We start from the raw sequence: 19,343 nt of genomic DNA on the forward strand, positions 1-19,343 counted from the left end.
ATTAAGAGAACATATAATAGGATCAAAACATAATATTTTTTTTATATAAGATAACTTAATGATCTCAAGTTTAAGGATCACTTACACAACTATTATGTGAGCATTTTTATACATATATGTGATTTTTTTTTTATGGAATTCTCATGCGGGCCAATTCAATGTATATATCTTATGACAACTTCATAATTTTTTTTGAAAAGCATTTTAATCTCGTGGACTTTATTTTTACTCTAAATTCATTAATATAATATTATATGAATACTAAAGATAAATTGCACCTTTAATAATAATAAATATGCATTTACATGAATATAATAATATTATATATATAACCAACTGATTGGCTATAAAACATATTAACTAACAATTTTTTAAAAAAATTACAACTTAGTTATAAACCTAACTTGATAAAATAAGTTGATTTTATTTAAATTAGATGATAAAAATAAAATTACAACAATAAATAAGCCAAATTTGAGACACAATTTCCGGTATTAGAGGCGCTTAAATTTGGCCCTGTTTGAGTCGATTGTTACCCCCTCTCTCTCTCCTTCTTTTTTTTTTTTTTTTAATAATAGTCGAGATTTTATCAAAAGAGAATCAGATTATCAATAAGTTAATGGCAATCTAGTTAGTAGGGGAAATGAATAGGGTCGATTATTTAATTAGCTGCTAATTCAAAGTACTTTTTTTTGTTTTTATTTTATTATTATTATTTTAACAAATATAGAGTAATTACCAAAATATTGGGAACTCACTTGTTTGGCTCTAGAATGAAAAAGAAATAAAACGACATTCAATAAAATAAAATAAAATAAAAAACAATATTTTTATACTTCAAAATCACAATATACAATTTTTTATTTGTAAAACTAATTGTTACACATCCTAAAAAATTTAGAGAATTACACATGAAATTCTTCATCTTCAATACAATGCCTGGTCCACTGAAATATCAATTGAAAGAATCCTGCTTCATGTATGATGAAAGAAGTCTCGTGGTTTCATCCAAATCTCAAACAACCATAATGAATATAAAAGTATTTAGAAATGTAATAGTGGTTGTTTTTAAAAATATTTTTTTATTTAAAAATATATTAAAATAATATTTTTTAAAAAAATTTATTTTTAATATCAACATATCATATCAAAATAATATAAAAACACAAAAAAATATTAATTTAAAAAAAATTAAAAAAAATTATTTTTTTACAAAAACATTTTTAAAATATAAAAATAAACAGTTTCTCATTCGCAAGCTTCGTTTCATCACAAATATTCGTTCATAGAGAACATAAAAAGTTGCATAGGGAAAGAAATAACGATCGATAGCATGAAACTTGTAAGTTTTAGATTGCTATTTTATTTTTTTCCAAATTCAAACTTCATTTATTCTAAATTCATCCAATACCATACTGGAGAGAAATTGTTACAAACTAAAAGCTATTTTATTTTCCCCTGATTTCATCCCCTTCCTTTATTCACCACTCCTATTTAGCCCGCTGGCTTTATTTTGAGACATCAAAAGCTGCAAACTACTCCTCAGCTATATAAATCCTAGTGCCACTAGAAATTCTATTAGGCCACAAAAGAGTATGATCTAGCAGGTAAGATTCAGGCCCCATCTGGAGTCTTATATTGGTGATGTCCAAACCATGATCCTCACTGAGCTTCAGCTTCAAGTCCCCGACGTAATTATTCCGATGGGCTCTCACTTCGTATCTCTGGTATTGCCCATCTGGGTTTTTCCCAATGATCACAATCGTGAAAAGTAGTCGGAGGGTAATTTCAGAATCACTAACGAGTCGATAAGATGCTAGTTTTGTGTTATTTTTCAGGATCAGCCCGTTAAAAAGCAGCTCTTGATTCTCTACAGAAAAAGAGGTGAACATATCATGGACTGCCTCTTTCAGGTCCTTAACAGTTGCATCATCGGGAAGTTCCATAGGGATCATTGTAGTGCCATCAACAGCAACCTTGACCTTCAATGTCTGCCAAAAACCACATTTAATTTGTATCATAGCTAGTTCAAGAACTTATCACGGCATAAAACTATGAAATTAGCAGGTAAAAGACAGCATAGTTCAAGAAAATCAAGTTAGATGAAAAACCATACCATGTTTTTCCTTTCAAGTTCAGGATTTCAGATGTGTGCTGCTAAATTCTGATCAGCTAGCACTGCCAGAGAGAATGATGGAGGTCGGCTATGAGCTTTTGATGGCTATGATTATGCCAATAACTCTTAATTAAAGCGTATTTCCAATATGATTTGGATGCCTTTCTGGTTTGCTAGATGACATGTGAACTGACTGTCAGAAGATCATTCTATTAACATGTCAAGGCATGTGTGTGTTTATTTACTTTCAATTGGACAACATGGCATCGATCCACTGAGTTTGAAGAAAAATCAAGAGCAAATTAACATCAAAATATAAAATGATTATTAAAATTTTTGCAGTCAAACTATATTTTATATTAATTTTACTTTTTAATTAATATTTTTTAAAAAATTATTTAATAGAGAGCGTTAAATTCCATATAAATGATGTTGTTTCTTACATAGAAAAACAAAATCTGGATGGAAATACTTAAAATATATAAAAGTTTTTAATTGAGAATTTATAAAAGTTTAGGGATAAAATTGTTTGATAACAGAATTGATACTATAAAAGTTTTTAAAACTTTGTTCTCAAAACAAAATAAAAAGATCAAGGACCAAGATTGACATTTCAACAGAAAAAAAAACCCTTTTCACGCTTTCAAATTTCAATGTTCAATTGGCATGGAAATGTTCAATTTTTCCCTAAAGTTTCACTTTGTTCATATCCAATCCCTCTTCTTTGGGCTTTTACACTTCAGTTCATAATATAATTTTTTTTGTCTTTCAATCCCTCACCGTGCAGAGAAGAGAGAGAAAGTTCTTTGCAAAACAAAAAATCAAGCTACCAATAATTACGTTTATGGTGTCTTTGAATGCGCCTTTAATAATTAAAAGGAGAACTTAATGTAGATGATTTCTTTTAATGATGTTCAACAGGGTAGATCAGGGCTTGAAGATCTTTTTAATTTGATTTGATTTTAAGTTTTTTGTTTAATTAAAATATGTTTTGTAGATAGTTATATGAGGTTTGAGAGGTATATATGATCCTTTTTTTTCATATTATCTTAATAAAAAAATTAAAATATAAATTTTTTAGGGTTCAAAAACTTAAACCTAAACTTCTAGCGATTGAACCTAGCTTTGATGGTCATAAAAGATTTTAGATGGAATAAATGTAAAAGATTTTATTCACCACCACTCCTATTTAGCCCAATATTGGCTTTATTTGAAACATCAAAAGCTGCATGCTACTGATCCTAAACTATATAAATATCAGTGCTGCTAGAAATTTCATTAGCCCACAAAAAAGTACGATCTTGCAGGTAAGATTCAGGCCTCATTTGGAGATTCATATTGGTAATGTCCAAACCATGGTACATATTGAGCTTCAGCTTCAAGTCCTGAACAGTGTTACTCCGGTGGGCTCTTACTTCATACCTCTGGTATTGCCCGTCTGGGTTTTTTCCGATGATTCCGACAGTGAAAAATATTTGGAGGATAATTTCAGAATCATCAACGACTTCATAAGTCTCTAATGTTATGTAATTTAGCAACAACAGCCCGTTAAAAAGCAACTCTTGGTTCTCCACAGCATAGAAATTAAACATACGATGGACTGCCTCTTTTAGGTGCTGGGCAGTTGCATCATTTGGAAGTTCTATGGGAAACCTTGTACCATCAATGACAACCTTGACCTTCAATGTCTGCAAAAAAACACATTTATATCATAGTTAACTCAAGAATTTGTCATAGAACTTAGCAACTGAAAATACTACATACGTCAAGAAAATCAAGTTCGATGAAAGATCTTACCATTATTTTTTTTCTCAATTTCAGATGTATGTAGCTTAATTCTGACCTAGTACTGCCAGAGAGAGTGATTTAGGTCGGCTATGAGTTTTTGATGGGTATGATTATGCCAATAACTCTTAATTAAAGCATATTTCCAATATGATTTGGATGCTTTTTTGGTTTGGTAGAGAACTTGTGAACTGACTGTCAGAAGATCATTCTATTAACATGTCAAGGAATGTGTGTTATTTGCTCCTCCAAGAGAGAAAAAAAGGGAATTAAAAAAAAAAAAAAAACAAGACTTTCAATTGTACAACATTGTTTAAGTGTGTACTTATTACTTGTTAGTCCAGAATAGCATATATTCATAATAGAAATTAGGAGTTGATTCATAATAGACTTATTATCTGAGAGATTTTTTCTCTCTAATAAGATAAAATACATCTTTATTATGTCAAATTACTTGACAATTTGACTTTCCTTTTACTTTTCTTTTCCATCTAATTTGTGTTAGGCCTAACCATGAACACTCAAATATAAAATAGACCAAAAAACTCCAACATTTCCCACTCTCATGTGGTTGGGATTACATCTCACAACTCACACCTCACATCATTATATTGTCAATATTGCTCATACGAGTACAATCATTGAGTCTTCTATCATTTTAGGAGTTCTACACTAGTAACCCGTTAGAGCCAATGTAGAGACATCAACCTAAAAAATATTGTGATATATAGTGTCTAATATCTTTTGTAAATTATATAAGTTAGTAACTTCAATTCTTTAACATTAGCTTCACTAACCTCATGCATATGCAATTGATATTAAACTCATAATTATGTTGCAAACCTAGTAGTAAATAAATTTGTCACAATGAAATACCATAATGTAATTCAAAAGTCTCCCCTTAAATTCTATGGTATTTATTAATTAGTCATGTCAATATCTTATGGCATTTGGAGCATCACTTCAACTCTCAAATGTATAATAGCGCCTACGAATCATCTTTACAGGTCAAAGCTCACTTAAAAAAAAAAAAAAAACTTAATTGAAACGTTTTTTTTTAAGGGATCCATAGTCATATTTTAAAATCAAATATGGGTTAAGTTTACATTTAACAATTTCAATGAAATTTTTTTTTAGAACTTAACATCAACATTTTTTTATAACCCTTTTATTTTTAGGGACTAATCATTTTTCTGATATATCTAAAGGTTAGACAGAGAACTCCCCTATTGTTTCTGCTGGTAAATACAAGATAGGATTGACTCTGGCAAAGACATCAAATTTTTCACAAAAACAATAAAAAAATAAAAATAATATAAATAAAAAGCTAAAAACAATCGGGATAATTAATAGCAATCAAAATGAAAAATTTAGAAGAAAACACAATGTAAAGGTAACATTTCATAAGAAAGGATGTTTCAAGGGTGACACATACTTTTTTTAAATATAACTAACCTTTTACCTGAATTTCTAAAACTAGTATATATTTTGAGATCCCTAATTTCCTTTAAATTATTAGGTGATGATTATTATTTTTTCATGATATATTTTATTCCTGCCGCAATGTCCACCAAGGTGCAACAATTCAGATTAGCAATACTTCACTTATGGATTCCCCAATTGGTTCCTCCTTCAAGTTTTGGTCTTCCGATAAAATGACAGATGCGTTAGATTTAGAGCTCACCTGATTGGAAGAAGCAACTGCATGGTTTATATATATATATCGACTGTATTAATAATAATAATAAAAAAAGGCATTTAGAAGATGACCCCTGAAAAGTTTAAAAGTCATTAATTTACATAAAAATAAAGTGTTTACGTTACAAATGATATAGGAGGAAAAAGAAAGAAACACAAGAGGAAAGAGTAACTAAATTAATGATGTGTATGTTAAGATTTATTATTTAAGTGTTATTGTTTATTGCTTAAGTGTCATTGTTTCCAGCTGCATAAGCTTGATTATAGCAGCTAGAACGAGTCCTTAGGAATAATCAGTAGATAAGCTACTGACTTAGTCATGCACCACGTCTCTATGATTAAAGAACGTGAGCTGCAAGTTTTTCGTAATTCTGTTTCAATTTGCATTCCTCTGTTTCATTTGTAAGGCTATTTATAGCCCAGAACTTTTCTAATCAAATAAGATATTTTCTCGAGCATTCACTATTTCCAATAATCTTTATCACAGCAAGCATATCAGTGTTCTTCTGAGTTTTACATCTCAGGTATTCAACATCTGGTATCAGAGCCATGACAACTGAAAGTAGTTTTGTGCAACCTGCAATTCCAAAGTTTGATGGGCACTATGATCATTGGAGTGTGCTCATGGAAAATTTCTTGCGTTCCAAAGAGTATTGGAGCCTGGTGGAAGCTGGCATTCCTGCTGCAGCAGATGAGGAAAGTTCAACAGATGAACAAAGGAAGATTATTGCTGATCTAAGGCTGAAGGATTTGAAGGCCAAAAATTACTTATTTCAGGCCATCGATCGATCAATCCTGGAGACCATTCTGAAGAAAGACACTACGAAAGACATCTGGGATTCATTGAAGCAGAAGTATCAAGGCACAGCACGAGTGAAACGTGCCCAGTTACAAGCTCTTCGCAAAGAGTTTGAAATGTTGCATATGAAGGAAGGAGAGTCTGTGAATGTTTATTTCGCACGTACTCTCACCATTGCTAACAAAATGCAGATCCATGGGGAGAAGATGGGAGATGTGGTGATTATTGAAAAGATACTACGATCAATGACTGCTACATTTAACTATGTGGTGTGCTCCATTGAAGAGTCAAATGATCTTGACACTTTATCCATCAATGAATTGCTGAGCAGTCTGCTAGTACACGAGCAAAGGATGGGACGACACACAGAGGAAGAGCATGCACTGAAAATTACTCATGAAGTCCATCATGGTGGAAGAGGTCATGAAGTCCATCATGGTGGAAGAGGTGGTCGCAGCAGCTTCAGAGGCCGAGGAAGAGGAAGGGGTTTGTTTAACAAATCTGCAATTAAATGTTATAGCTGTCATGATTTTGGGCATTTCCAGTGGGAATGCCCAAAGAAGGAACAAATGCCAAGGGGTTTTTATGCAGAAACTAGTGAAGAGATGCTACTCATGGCCTATGTTGATGCTACAAAGGTTGATGGAAAGGAATTGTGGTTCCTGGATTCTGGTTGTAACAACCACATGTGTGGCAAGAGGGAGATGTTCACATATTTGGATAACACTTTCAGGAAATATGTCAAGTTGGGGAACAATTCCAGTTTGGCTGTTCTGGGAAAGGGAGATGTTCACATGGAAGTTAATGGGATCATGCAAGTTATCACAGGAGTTTTTTATGTACCAGATTTACATAATAACTTGCTGAGCATTGGACAATTGCAAGAGAAAGGTCTTGTTTTTGTTATCAAACGTGGCAAGTGCAAAATTTATCATCCAAAGAGAGGCTTGATCTGGGAAACAGCAATGTCAACAAACCAAATGTTCACTATATTGGCTTGCACACAACAACAAGAACAGAAATGTCTCACCACAATTGCAGAAGATCAATCACAGTTATGGCATCGCAGATATGGACATTTGGGATGGAGTGGTCTCAAACTTCTTCAACAAAAGGATATGGTAAAAGGATTACCAACATTTCAGGCACGCACACAGATTTGTGAGCACTGTCTTGTGGGAAAATAACAACGCAATTCTTTTCCACACAACAGCACATGGAGAGCATCTCAGATTCTTCAACTTGTGCATGCAGACATATGTGGACCAATTACTCCCATATCAAACAGTAAGAAACGATATCTCATCTCTTTTATTGATGACTATAGTAGAAAAGTATGGGTGTATTTCTTGATTGCAAAGTCAGAAGCCTTTCATGTTTTCAAAAACTTCAAAGCTAAGGTTGAAAAAGAAACCAGTATGAACATACAGGGGTTGCGCACAGACCGTGGGGGTGAATTCATTTCATTGGAATTCACAGATTTTTGCAGAACTCATGGAATTCGCAGGCAATTGACAGCGTCATATACACCACAACAAAATGGTGTTGCGGAGAGGAAGAATCGAACCATCATGAATATGGTTCGTAGTATGCTTACAGAAAAAGAAATCCCAAGAACATTTTGGCCAGAAGCTGTAAACTAGACCATACATGTTCTGAACCGAAGTCCAACTTTTGCAGTAAGAAACATGACGCCAGAAGAAGCATGGAGTGGCTATAAACCTTCTAGTGGAGCATTTCAGAATTTTTGGGTGTGTGGCACATGTTCATATTCCTGACAGCAGAAGGGTCAAGCTTGATGATAAGAGCATGAAGTGCATTTTGCTAGGAATCAGTGACAAATCAAAGGCTTATCGTCTTTATAATCCAATTTCCCAAGCCATAGTTGTGAGCCGAGACGTAATCTTTGAGGAAGAAAAAGTTTGGGACTGCAATCAAACTACTCAAAAATCACCCATGGTTCATCTTGAATGGGAAGTTGATGCAGATGCCAATCCACAAGATGATAATAATGTAACTAACACTACAGCTATTGAGTATCTTCAAGGAGGTGGGACACCAGCTGAAAATGATGTAGCAGAACCAGCATACAATGAGCAGCCTGAACAAGATGAGGAATTTGATCAGACTCACACGACGTGTTTAACGACAGCCCAGCTGGATGAATGACTACATCAGTCATGTTAATTTCACTAAAGAAGAGGATCAGGCACATTTAGTTCTATTTGTTGAACTAGACCCAATTACATATGCTCAAGCTATGCAGAGTGACAAATGGCAGAAGGCAATGGATGATGAAATTGCTGCAATAGAAAGGAATCACACATGGGAATTGACAGAGGTGCCTGCAAATGGAAAAGTGATTGGGGTTAAATGGATCTACAAAACCAAACTTAACGAGAAGGGTGAGGTAGACAAATATAAGGCTCGTTTGGTTGCAAAAGGGTACAGCCAGCAGTATGGGATCGATTACTCTGAAGTATTCGCACCCGTGGCTCGTTTAGATACAGTTCGTATCATTCTTTCAATCGCTGCTCAACATGGTTGGACTGTGTTTCAACTCGACATAAAGTCAGCTTTTCTACATGGAGATTTGAGTGAAGATGTCTATGTTGCGCAACCACCTGGATATGAACAAAAGGGGTTTGAGCACAAGGTATACAAACTTAAAAAGGCTCTCTACGGTCTGAAACAGGCTCCTCGAGCCTGATACAGCCGCATTGAGTCCTATTTTCTGAAGGAGAAGTTCACCAAATGTCCACATGAACATACCTTATTTATCAAGCAAAGCAAGGAGGGTAAGTTGTTGATTGTATGTTTATACGTGGATGATCTTATATATACAGGAGATGATGAGTCAATGTGCAGAAATTTCAAAAAGTCTATGATGACTGAGTTTGAAATGATGGATCTTGGGAAAATGAGTTATTTTCTTGGCTTAGAAGTGCTTCAATCATCGACTGGCATTTCTATTAGCCAACGCAAGTATGCCCAGGAGGTGTTGGAGAGGTTTAAAATGGATCAATGTAATGCAGTCCACAATCCCATTGTTCCTGGTTTTAAGATTATGAAAGACGAAGGGGGAGTCGAAGTTGACAGCACTCTGTTCAAAAGAATTGTTGGCAGCCTTATGTATTTATCGGCGACGCGTCCAGATATGATGTATGCTATCAGTTTAATTAGCAGGTTTATGGAACGACCTACGGAGATGCATCTTAATGCTGCCAAGAGAGTGTTGCGGTATTTGAAGGGAACAATGAATTTTGGTTTGGTCTACAGAAAGGGAAAAGAACAAGAACTAATTGGGTATTCTGACAGTGATTATGCTGGAGATCAAGATGATAGGAAGAGCACTTCTGGATATGTTTTTATGTTAAGTGCAGGGGTAGTTTCATGGTGCTCGAAGAAACAACCCGTGGTCACCCTATCTACTACCGAGGCTGAGTTTATAGCTGCAGCATCCAGTGCATGTCAAGCAGTGTGGCTTCGAAGAATATTGCAGCAGCTCGGGCATGAACCACGAAAATCCACAACAATTTATTGTGATAATAGTTCAACTATTAAGCTTTCGAAGAATCCAGTGCTACACGGAAGGAGCAAGCATATAGATGTTCGATTCCATTTTCTGCGAGAGCTCACCAAGGATAAAGTCGTGGAATTAATTCAATGTTCATCACAGGAACAGGTGGCAGATATCATGACAAAACCATTAAAGTTGGATGTGTTTCAGAAATTGAGGACTCTGATGGGTGTCTATCCTCTCATGGATATAAACTGATTGCTGTCAAGCATTCAGTTTAAGGGAGAATGTTAAGATTTATTATTTAAGTGTTATTGTTTATTGCTTAAGTGTCATTGTTTCCAGCTGCATAAGCTTGATTATAGCAGCTAGAACGAGTCTTTAGGAATAATCAGTAGATAAGCTACTGACTTAGTCATGCACCACGTCTCTATGATTAAAGAACATGAGCTGCAAGTTTTTCGTAATTCTGTTTCAATTTGCATTCCTCTGTTTCATTTGTAAGGCTATTTATAGCCCAGAACTTTTCTAATCAAATAAGATATTTTCTCGAGCATTCACTATTTCCAGTAATCTTTATCACAGCAAGCATATCAGTGTTCTTCTGAGTTTTACATCTCAGGTATTCAACAGTGTAGTTGTCTATATCCAAATATTATCTGCAATATATATGAATGAGGTTGTTACTAGCGTAGCTAAAATTAGGTTCACTACACTTTAATCCATGAATGAAGTCATTTTCAGTAGAGCTAAAATTAAATTCCCTACACTTTAATCAAATTGATAGTCTATGCAAGATCAAAGAGAAACTGGAATCCCAATCTGACTGCAACTTATTAAAGACCAAATCATTTTTTATAAACCAAGCACTTCATACTATGCCAAATAAAAGGAAATTCCACGCCCGAATCTAAATTCTACCTTTCATTAAAAAAAGACTATTGATAAATCAATAAATCTATAATTTAAAGGATGCACAAGATACTCTCCATCAACGTATAAAATTTACCCCATAATTGCCCAGAACTAGAACAATGAAATAACAAATTATCCAAAGTCTCCAGATCTACTGCAATTGCATGGTTCTTCTGATGTTGAGCACTCACTAATGTTTCTTCTGTTGTGGTTTCGAGATACCATATATTTCACTAATATTTCAAAGATACCATATATCGTCTGGGATTTCCACAGGGTGTCTTGTACCATCAATAACAATCTTGACCTTAATTGTCTGCAAAATACTATATATTTCAAAGAAATAATAGTCAAATTCATTTATACATAGAGATTATTGGACTGGATTGGATCAATCAGTTTATTTAATTAGTACAAGCATAATAAAATAATTAGTAAGACTGCGCATGCTTCCTTCTTTTCTTTGTCTTTCATGCCTTGAAAAAATACGAGAATAGCATTGCCACGCACAAAAATGAAAATTCCTAAAAGGTAAGATGTACGGTTTCTAGTGGCCACAATCAATAATGATAAAAAAGAATAATTAATTACACAATTATACTCCTCTTTCACATAAATTTAGGATTCAACATAAAAAATTATTTATGAGTTTCATGATAAACTGAATAATTCCCTTTATAGAGATACAATTTATTTTTTTTATGGAATAAATTATAAATTTAATTTTACACCAATTAATAATATCAAAGGTATGTACCCATAATTCCAACCAAATATTCAACATTTTACAAATTAATTATGGGTTATAAAAGCATGTATTAAATCCCAAAGTATGCACGTAAGGAATGCTTTCTTGATTTTGCAAAATCTTTTGAGACATTAACAGGGATGAAAAAAGAGAAACAAATTAATTATCCATTGAGTTGAAATATTGATCAAATTCCCAAAAAATTTGGAAAAATGAAAGAAAGAAACAAAATGCTCAAATTAAAGAAAGAAAAGAAACAAAATGCTCAAATTAAAGAAAGAAAGCATCGTATGAATATGGTAGAAAGTATCCATAAAAAGATACCAAAAACACTGAAGAATTTTTAACATAATCTTGAACAAACTATTGAGTAGTGTGAAAGTAATTTCTCATCACAAAGGTATACGTCTTAAAAATCGAAGCACAAAAGCAATATATGCTATCTAACACTACATGATCATAACTTGTTCAGAGAGTAGAATGTTGATGTTGAGCATAAAGTCAGTGCTTGAGCCTTGATTTATACAGTTAACAACCCTAGAAAAATTGAAGCACATGTCATGAAAATTACCCTAAGGAAAATTCAAGAAATACTAAGATCCATTGGTTACAGTTCCATTGAAGATATCAATTGTATCGCCCTGCTTAACTTGGTGCCACCGAAACGATCGATCATCGTCCATAACGTTCTGTTTATGTATGAAAAAATACCCTTCTTGTGGAAGAAGAAATTGATATTCCTGTTGCAAATCTTGCAGCTCTTTTCTAATCTCTCCAACTTTATCCGATGGATTCACTTCGACAGGTATCTTCTTAGTGCCACACCTGGTCACAACAATCACCCTCAGTTTCTTGAAACCTGTAGAGCCCCCTTTTGATCCTGAGCCAGACGGTGATGATGGCTTTACGTAGACGCTAATCTCACTATTACACTTCAACTCACATTCATGTAAGGACTGATGATCTTGCAACTCCGCACCATTCGATTGTAGCACTAATCTTTTAACTGGAACTGGCTCTATCTCATGAATCTTTTCTTTTAGATGTAGCACAGTATCGCTCATATCCATTTCCAGAGGGACAAGCGTTTGGTTTGATGGAATCTTGATACGCAGCTGAACTTTCTTGGAGTGTGAGGTTTGTTCAACCGTGACTTGAGGTTCTGGATCGGTTTCAGGGGTTATAAGGAGTTGAATGCGAGAGTTTTGGAGGATTTCACAATATTCTACATCTTTATCATCTTGAAGAACTTGACCATGAAAAACTAGGGTTTGCTTGTTTATAGGTATACCATGGTACTTGTGTATCTTCTCTTTGATCTCCGAGACCGTATCAAAGAAACCCACTTCAATGGAGAGTGGCCCGCCTCTTCGGGGCTCAAAAAAAGACATCCATTGACAATGATGGCTGTGGATAAGGTATGGATGGCAATGGAGCTTTTGTGGGGGTTGGGATGTGAGGAGGGTTTTTATGTGTTGCTGTAACAGCATGCGATTTCGCCTAACTGTGCGGCGATCCCGAGATGGAGGGTGAGATGTGAGTATGGATATTTATAGTGTGTGTAGGAATATTAGTGTTGATTTTTGAAGGTTTTGAGAGGAGATAGGAAAAGTGTTTCCCTTTTGCCATCAATCCTGCTGGCAGCATATCTTGTTTTATTTTCAATTCTATGGATTTGGGTAGGGTTGGATATTATCTTTTTTTTTTTTGCCTCCTCGCATCACTCTTTTATAATCTTATCATAATATTTCCTCTTAAGAAAAACTAAATCTATAATGGGAAACAGATAAATTCTACCTCATCCGAAGAAAATCTCTTTTTTACAAGAGAAAAATAGCAAAAATAGAATGTAAATGGCTGTTTGCCTTGAGCTATCACATTGCAGGATCATGTGAGATTTGTTCTTAATTGAATCTCATGAATCTAATGGCTCGTAGTTTTCTTTGTAATCTACTGTCGTTCTTTTTTGATGAAATTATCCTCAATTTAAAGATAAAAATAGTAAAAATAGGATCACATAAGATTTATTCGAATCTAATGGCTCATAGTTTCCTTGTGATCTGATGTTTTTTCCACAAATACCAGCAATTTAAAGAAAAATAGCAAAAATAGATTATAAGAAAAAGAAATTAACATTGCAGAATCACCCGAGATTTATTCGAATCTAATGGATCGTATGTTTCTTGTAATCTATTATGATCAGTTCCCTTTTTTTCTATGAATATCATCAATTTTACACCACTCAAACCTTCGGGACTTGGAGAAAACCTGAAGCAAACCGAGTAAACGCTGGCCATAACCTGTGATGCAAATTGTTTTTGAAAGTTTTTTTTCTTGAAAAAATAAGAAATTTATATTTTTTTTAAATAATTTTTATATGTTAATTTCAAAAAAAAAAAAAAAAAAAAAAAACTTTAAAAAACCTTCACCGAACACACACTTATTAGCAGGGAGCAGAAACATAATTGGCTAATTATTTAGTAAGTTTAATTATAAATTTTATTTAGCAAGGGATACCGCTATAACTCACATTTGATAGTCCATAACATTGATACCATTAAGTAATTAAATCGCTATCAATGAGCATTTGCTAATTTATATCATAAGCATTTTTCTTTCCCTTTTTGCTTCTTTTGAAGTGTTTTACAGAAACATTTTCACACAGCAAACTGCTTCAAGTGTTAAGAATTTTAATACGATTAAGAAAACAGATTAGGGGCTGCTTAATCATGCATGTTGAGATTAAGAGCTATGCATCAAACATCAAAAATCCAGATATACATTAAAAATGAAAAAAGAGAATGAACCTCTTCTCCTTGGCTTTAACAATATTTACAGAGAGGTAAAGCCCTTTATGGTTGAAGGCAGGGAGAACGGTAAGCAAACAGATGAAGTATGTTTTACTAGTCCTGAGAAGTATAAAGCTGTACGGTCCTTGGCCAAACCTGGCCGTAAACATCCTTCTTGCTATAGCGCCGGTCCCAAGACCAGGGAACATCTGCCATGACGATAAAAGAAGTCAGACGCATGCAACAAAAGACAGGCAGAAATGAATGGGAAAGAGATAATGACCTTCTGAGCTGTATGGTTTAGGAGGGAGTTCATAAGGCACTGGCAATGGAATCACTTTGGATACCGAATCGCTTGTTCCTTGCCATTTCAGAGTCACTAGTGTTGTTCTTAGCTCTTCAGAATCAGCTAATGATCCACAATTATCCTGAAACTCAGAGAGCAGTAACTTGTCAATAAATCTCATATAACGGGGGTAGACTTGTCATTAAATCACACTAAAAATTAGTATCAAAAGGCCCAGATATAGCAATTACCATGGATGGACCTCCATTACTTGTGCAAGAAAATCCAGAACCATATATTCTTATGGAAGATGGTAGAAAGAGCACTCCCAGCTGGAAAGAATCACACAAGATGAATTAAGGCATCGATGTTTCTAGGGGATCAGAAGGCAGGAAACACATGAACTTGTGAATGTATGAAAATTAACCCAAAAAATATGAAGGAAAAAATCATAATTTGTTAGCGTTTGCTTATTGTCACATTATTGTCACAGAAACATGATTTGATGTTCAACACTAACTTTAACCTTTTTTGGGGGTGGCATAGTTCCTCATGCACATACCTCGTACGAACGGATCATCAACTGAGAATTATTCTTCTGCAAAGCCCCCCAGGCTGCTTTGCTAAGATTTGATGAAGTAAGCAAAAACCAACTGTTTGGAAAACGTTTAAATTCAGGTTCAATAGTAAAACATTGATTGACTTCTTGCAGTCATTTAGCTCTTCTTCAGGCCACGCAAAACTCTTAAGAAACCATTATAAGTGAAAGAAAGCAACCCTTACGCAAGTTTCTGGCCGTTATAGCGAGTGAAAGTCTTTATATGAGGCATCGCCCGACTGAAACAATGGAATACACAAAGTTAAGGGTCTTTCCCCCAGTTTGAAGAAGCAACCACAGCAAAAGAGGCAATGCATGTGCTCACAACTTAAGTGGTCATGAATGAAAAAACCAAGATTTGGTAATGGAATTTAAATGATCCAACTCCAGTTAGCATTTTGTAATCCAAACTGTCACTGGGAATGATATGGACATATACCAGCGGCCAGAATGGGAAGCCTTCCATTTAGCCCAATACTTCTTCAAAAATCCTTTCTCAACATTCTTTAGTGGGCCTGGAATAGCATTTCCAGCTGCATAACCCTGAAGAAAAAAGTAAAACAATCATAAGAGAATAGCATTGGACTTTTACAAGTGCAAAGCATAGCAATAACACTAGTGGAAAAATATGAACATAAAATAGACTCCTAGAGCATACAACATGAGAATTGAACAATTCAACTTCATTTTCGAACATTAACAGTAGATAACATTAAACAAGACAACTTTCCAATAGCTCATAGAGCAGCACAACAAGATCCACATTTACACATTAAAATACCACAATTTACAAGAAATCTCATAGAATTAGTGTTAGACTTGTGTAATATGATTGGTCAAACCAAGTCAACTTGACTTTTTCTTTACAGCATTGAACTTCTCCACTGGATCAATCATAATTGGTTGTTTATGAGCATAATTTCTTTAACATCTTGTTCACAAAACTACACAACCACGCAATCTTTTACTTGCTAGCAGTGGGAACTTCAAATCAATCAAAAGATAATAATAAATAAAAATACTTGGCATCCAGGGATTCATATCCAAAGGCAAATTCATTTGAAATAAAGATGTGGGTTAACAGTGATGGTTGTTTCCATCTGGCTTTATTAATGATAATGTCAAAATTACAAAAAAGATCAATGCACATAGCCTCATTTGACCCCCATCTCAATAATATTCAGAAGACAGCTGGAGGCAATCCCTAGGCCCCCTTCGTCCAACTTAATCCCAATGCGGGGAACATAAGTTGGTTCCTGGCTACCATGTGTCAAGTTTACTGGCTGGCTGTTTGAATGCTTTCAACATCTTATAACTCCATAAAAGACAAGCAATCTAAAATGATACCCAGGTCAACCTATTATTCAAGAAAAGCCAGAGTTCAAAACCTTAAAATGTTTAAAGATAACCAAGGATTTCTGGAAAACAATGCAAGGTGCAGTGGAAAAAGCTCGAAGAAAAGACCTTCATGTTAGTACCTCTAAGGAGCATCTGACATCCTCTGCAGTAGGCCATATTATTTGAGGCACTCCAAGACCAAGAGGTGTTTTATCTTCAGCGTATCCAGATGACATTGAAATGGCCAGTTCAGTCATCCACTTTTCATCCAAAGAACCAAGGGAAGAGAACTGCAACAAGGAAAGAATACGAAACAATTCATAAAATTTCTCAAAGCAGAAGAAAGTGCATGGTAGCACTAGTAATTTCCAAGATTTCACCCACAGCCCTTTGAACAGTTCAAATAACTCTCTCATCTGTAACACAGGAAAATCAGCAGACTGCAACGCATGAGTCAACTAGTCAGGTTTAAACTTTTTTTACAAAAGAAAAGAACTAAAAAAAAACTGATTAAGATGACATGTTATTTCACTTCAGCACCTGTTCACATCAAACCTCAATTCTCACATGATCAGAACTCATTATACTAGTAAAAGATGAATCCACCATACCTGATAAACAAGAGGAGACCTTTTAAACTCATTGTTGAAGGTGCATTCTTGAAGAACACTTTGTAGCTTCATATGTCCCCACTTCCTTAGATTGGCACCAGTATGATATCCAGGAATAGATGCAATTAACCTGACCTGAAAATTGTGTAACTAGGTTCATAAAGATATAACATTCCCAGACAAAAATTCCAGTAAGGATAAGAGACTGAATAACATACCGCTGCATGGCTATAATCAAATTTCTTGAAAAAGGATGCATTGATACTAGCACTCCCAAGGTCTGGTAACTTTACAGTAAATTCAGGCCACTGTAGACATTAAAAAAAAAAAGGATTAAACTTGTACAGAAAGAAATACACAGGGTAAATATCCCTAATCATCTCCGCTCCAATATAATTATACCTTCAACATGCTAAGATAATCAACCAAGTCATTTTCAAATCCACATCCTTTTCCATGCTTCTCCTCCTCCTTCCAAGGGAAATCTTGCATCCACAAACCTTGGCTTTTGTTATTCCAGTCAACATATATTAAATTTGCTGTATGTACAATAATTCGCACTCCTCGAGGATAGACAAGAAACATAGCCTTTGAATGGTGTGTCCCAAAGGAAATGGGTAGCCGGGGTTTATGCAGAATCCAATTTGCAGGCTTCCTTCTCTATAAAATACTACCGAAATCAAAATCCCATCACCAAAAAATAAATCTTCAATTGCTTAAATTGACGACTCCTATAAAAACCTTCATATGCTCCAATGTACCATCACCCTCCCCATGAATAACCATGACATTAGGAACTTTTGCAATTGTCGGACATGCTGCATCAGAAAACGGAAAAAACAATGAAAGAAGCCAGATTAAACTACCTAAAACCAACACTATGCAGGGTGAGACAAAAACAAAAATAAAAAATAAAAGCTCACCAGACAGTAACCAATCCATATCCACCATGTAATTTGAAAGTATAGCAACAAGAATATCTCCCTACACAAAGAAACCAAAAACCAATCAATCTTCCATCATCAATATACCAATAAACACTACAATATAACTCGTCCACATTCGCACAAAGTCTCGTGCTCAAGTATAACATCCTTATCCAACTTAGTAACAACAACATCCTTATTTAGAAACAACAAGAAAACACCATTACCTTAATCACATCATTTATCGAAACACAAGACGTGTTAGCCCAAGCTGGCAATTCTTTCACTCTCAAAAGCCGAAATGTCAACGCCAATTCATCCTCCGAAACACCAAAATCCCTAATCGCCTCCTCATCCTCACAATTCCTCGGCGGTCCACCACTTTCCATTTCAACCTATAAATTCCAATCAAATAAACAAATACACAAAAAAAAATAAACAGAAAAAAAAAATCAAATACCTTTGAGCTACTACTAATCCCTTCTCGAATCTTCTTCCGCTTGCTCTCACCTGTACCATTTTCTCTTCCCTCGAAACAACCTCGCTTCTGTAAATTACTATTAGGAGTAATTAACACGTACTTATAAAAATAATTACCAGGGATTAACTCAATAATATCTTCGTTAACTATCTCCGCTTTCTCTCCGGCTCTCAGTTTCCTCCTACGGTTCCCCGATTTAACCACGGCCACCGGATTAGTCCCATCCTACAAACAAACTAATCATTAATTTTTTGAAGACAATTAAATAGTAAAAAAAAAGAGAGAAAAATAATAACTAACCACGGTTATAGTGGATGAGCTTAGGGATAGGGTTAGGGAGAGGTGGTTACGGCTGAGTCTTTTATCGGAGGCCGAAATGTCGTTCCTGCCGATGGTGTTTTGGCCGTTGGAGAGAGGGAGTTTAGGGATTGAAGCGTTTTCTTCGAGATTTGGACTCAGTGGAACTAAGTAGGCGATAGGAGAGTGAGTCATTGTTTCCGGACTCGGTATTTCGGTCTCAGGCACCGAGAGAGGGTTTTGGAGAAGAAGACGGTGTGTCTATTACGGTGTCTTGTTGGTATAAAAAAGAAAGGGAAAACTTCAAATTTAACCCCTAACTATATCGATAGTTTCAATTTCACCCTTAAATAAATTTTGCATCATTTTTATTTATCCAATATTTCGTAATTAAGTCTTTTTATTAACAATGAATTCCATATAATTTATAATTTAT

General features: G+C 34.7%; 2 protein-coding genes across 2 annotated transcripts; both read right to left on the reverse strand.

Annotated features, from left to right (window-relative positions):
- Nucleotides 1-12,174: 12,174 nt before the first annotated feature.
- LOC118058462 (ubiquitin domain-containing protein 7SL RNA1-like) lies at nt 12,175-12,972 on the reverse strand. Its single transcript, XM_035071168.1, has one exon. The coding sequence runs from the start codon at nt 12,970-12,972 to the stop codon at nt 12,175-12,177; it is 798 nt and encodes a 265-aa protein (XP_034927059.1).
- Nucleotides 12,973-14,339: 1,367 nt separating this feature from the next.
- On the reverse strand, nt 14,340-19,177 carry LOC118059540 (tyrosyl-DNA phosphodiesterase 1). The gene is made up of 15 exons (XM_035072426.2): nt 18,911-19,177; nt 18,590-18,835; nt 18,357-18,524; nt 18,127-18,187; nt 17,945-18,021; nt 17,606-17,863; nt 17,422-17,511; nt 17,204-17,338; nt 16,733-16,882; nt 15,694-15,797; nt 15,440-15,493; nt 15,219-15,309; nt 14,908-14,988; nt 14,654-14,798; nt 14,340-14,579 (listed from the first exon to the last, which is right to left on the reverse strand). The coding sequence occupies exons 1-15, from the start codon at nt 19,100-19,102 to the stop codon at nt 14,485-14,487; spliced, it is 1,947 nt and encodes a 648-aa protein (XP_034928317.1). The 5' UTR covers nt 19,103-19,177; the 3' UTR covers nt 14,340-14,484.
- Nucleotides 19,178-19,343: the final 166 nt, after the last annotated feature.

Source organism: Populus alba, chromosome 4 (genome assembly GCF_005239225.2).
Source record: "Populus alba chromosome 4, ASM523922v2, whole genome shotgun sequence".
NCBI classification, from domain to species: Eukaryota; Viridiplantae; Streptophyta; class Magnoliopsida; order Malpighiales; family Salicaceae; genus Populus; species Populus alba.

Excerpts from the sequence above, each read along its gene's own strand:
- LOC118058462 (XM_035071168.1), bottom strand. The coding sequence starts at position 12,972 with ATGTCTTTTTTTGAGCCCCGAAGAGGCGGGCCACTCTCCATTGAAGTG.
- LOC118059540 (XM_035072426.2), bottom strand. The coding sequence starts at position 19,102 with ATGACTCACTCTCCTATCGCCTACTTAGTTCCACTGAGTCCAAATCTC. Across the intron at positions 18,022-18,126 it reads TATGGATTGGTTACTGTCTG|CATGTCCGACAATTGCAAAA; the intron begins GTGAGCTTTTAT and ends TTTCTGATGCAG. Across the intron at positions 15,494-15,693 it reads GCTTCCCATTCTGGCCGCTG|TCGGGCGATGCCTCATATAA; the intron begins GTATATGTCCAT and ends CCATTGTTTCAG.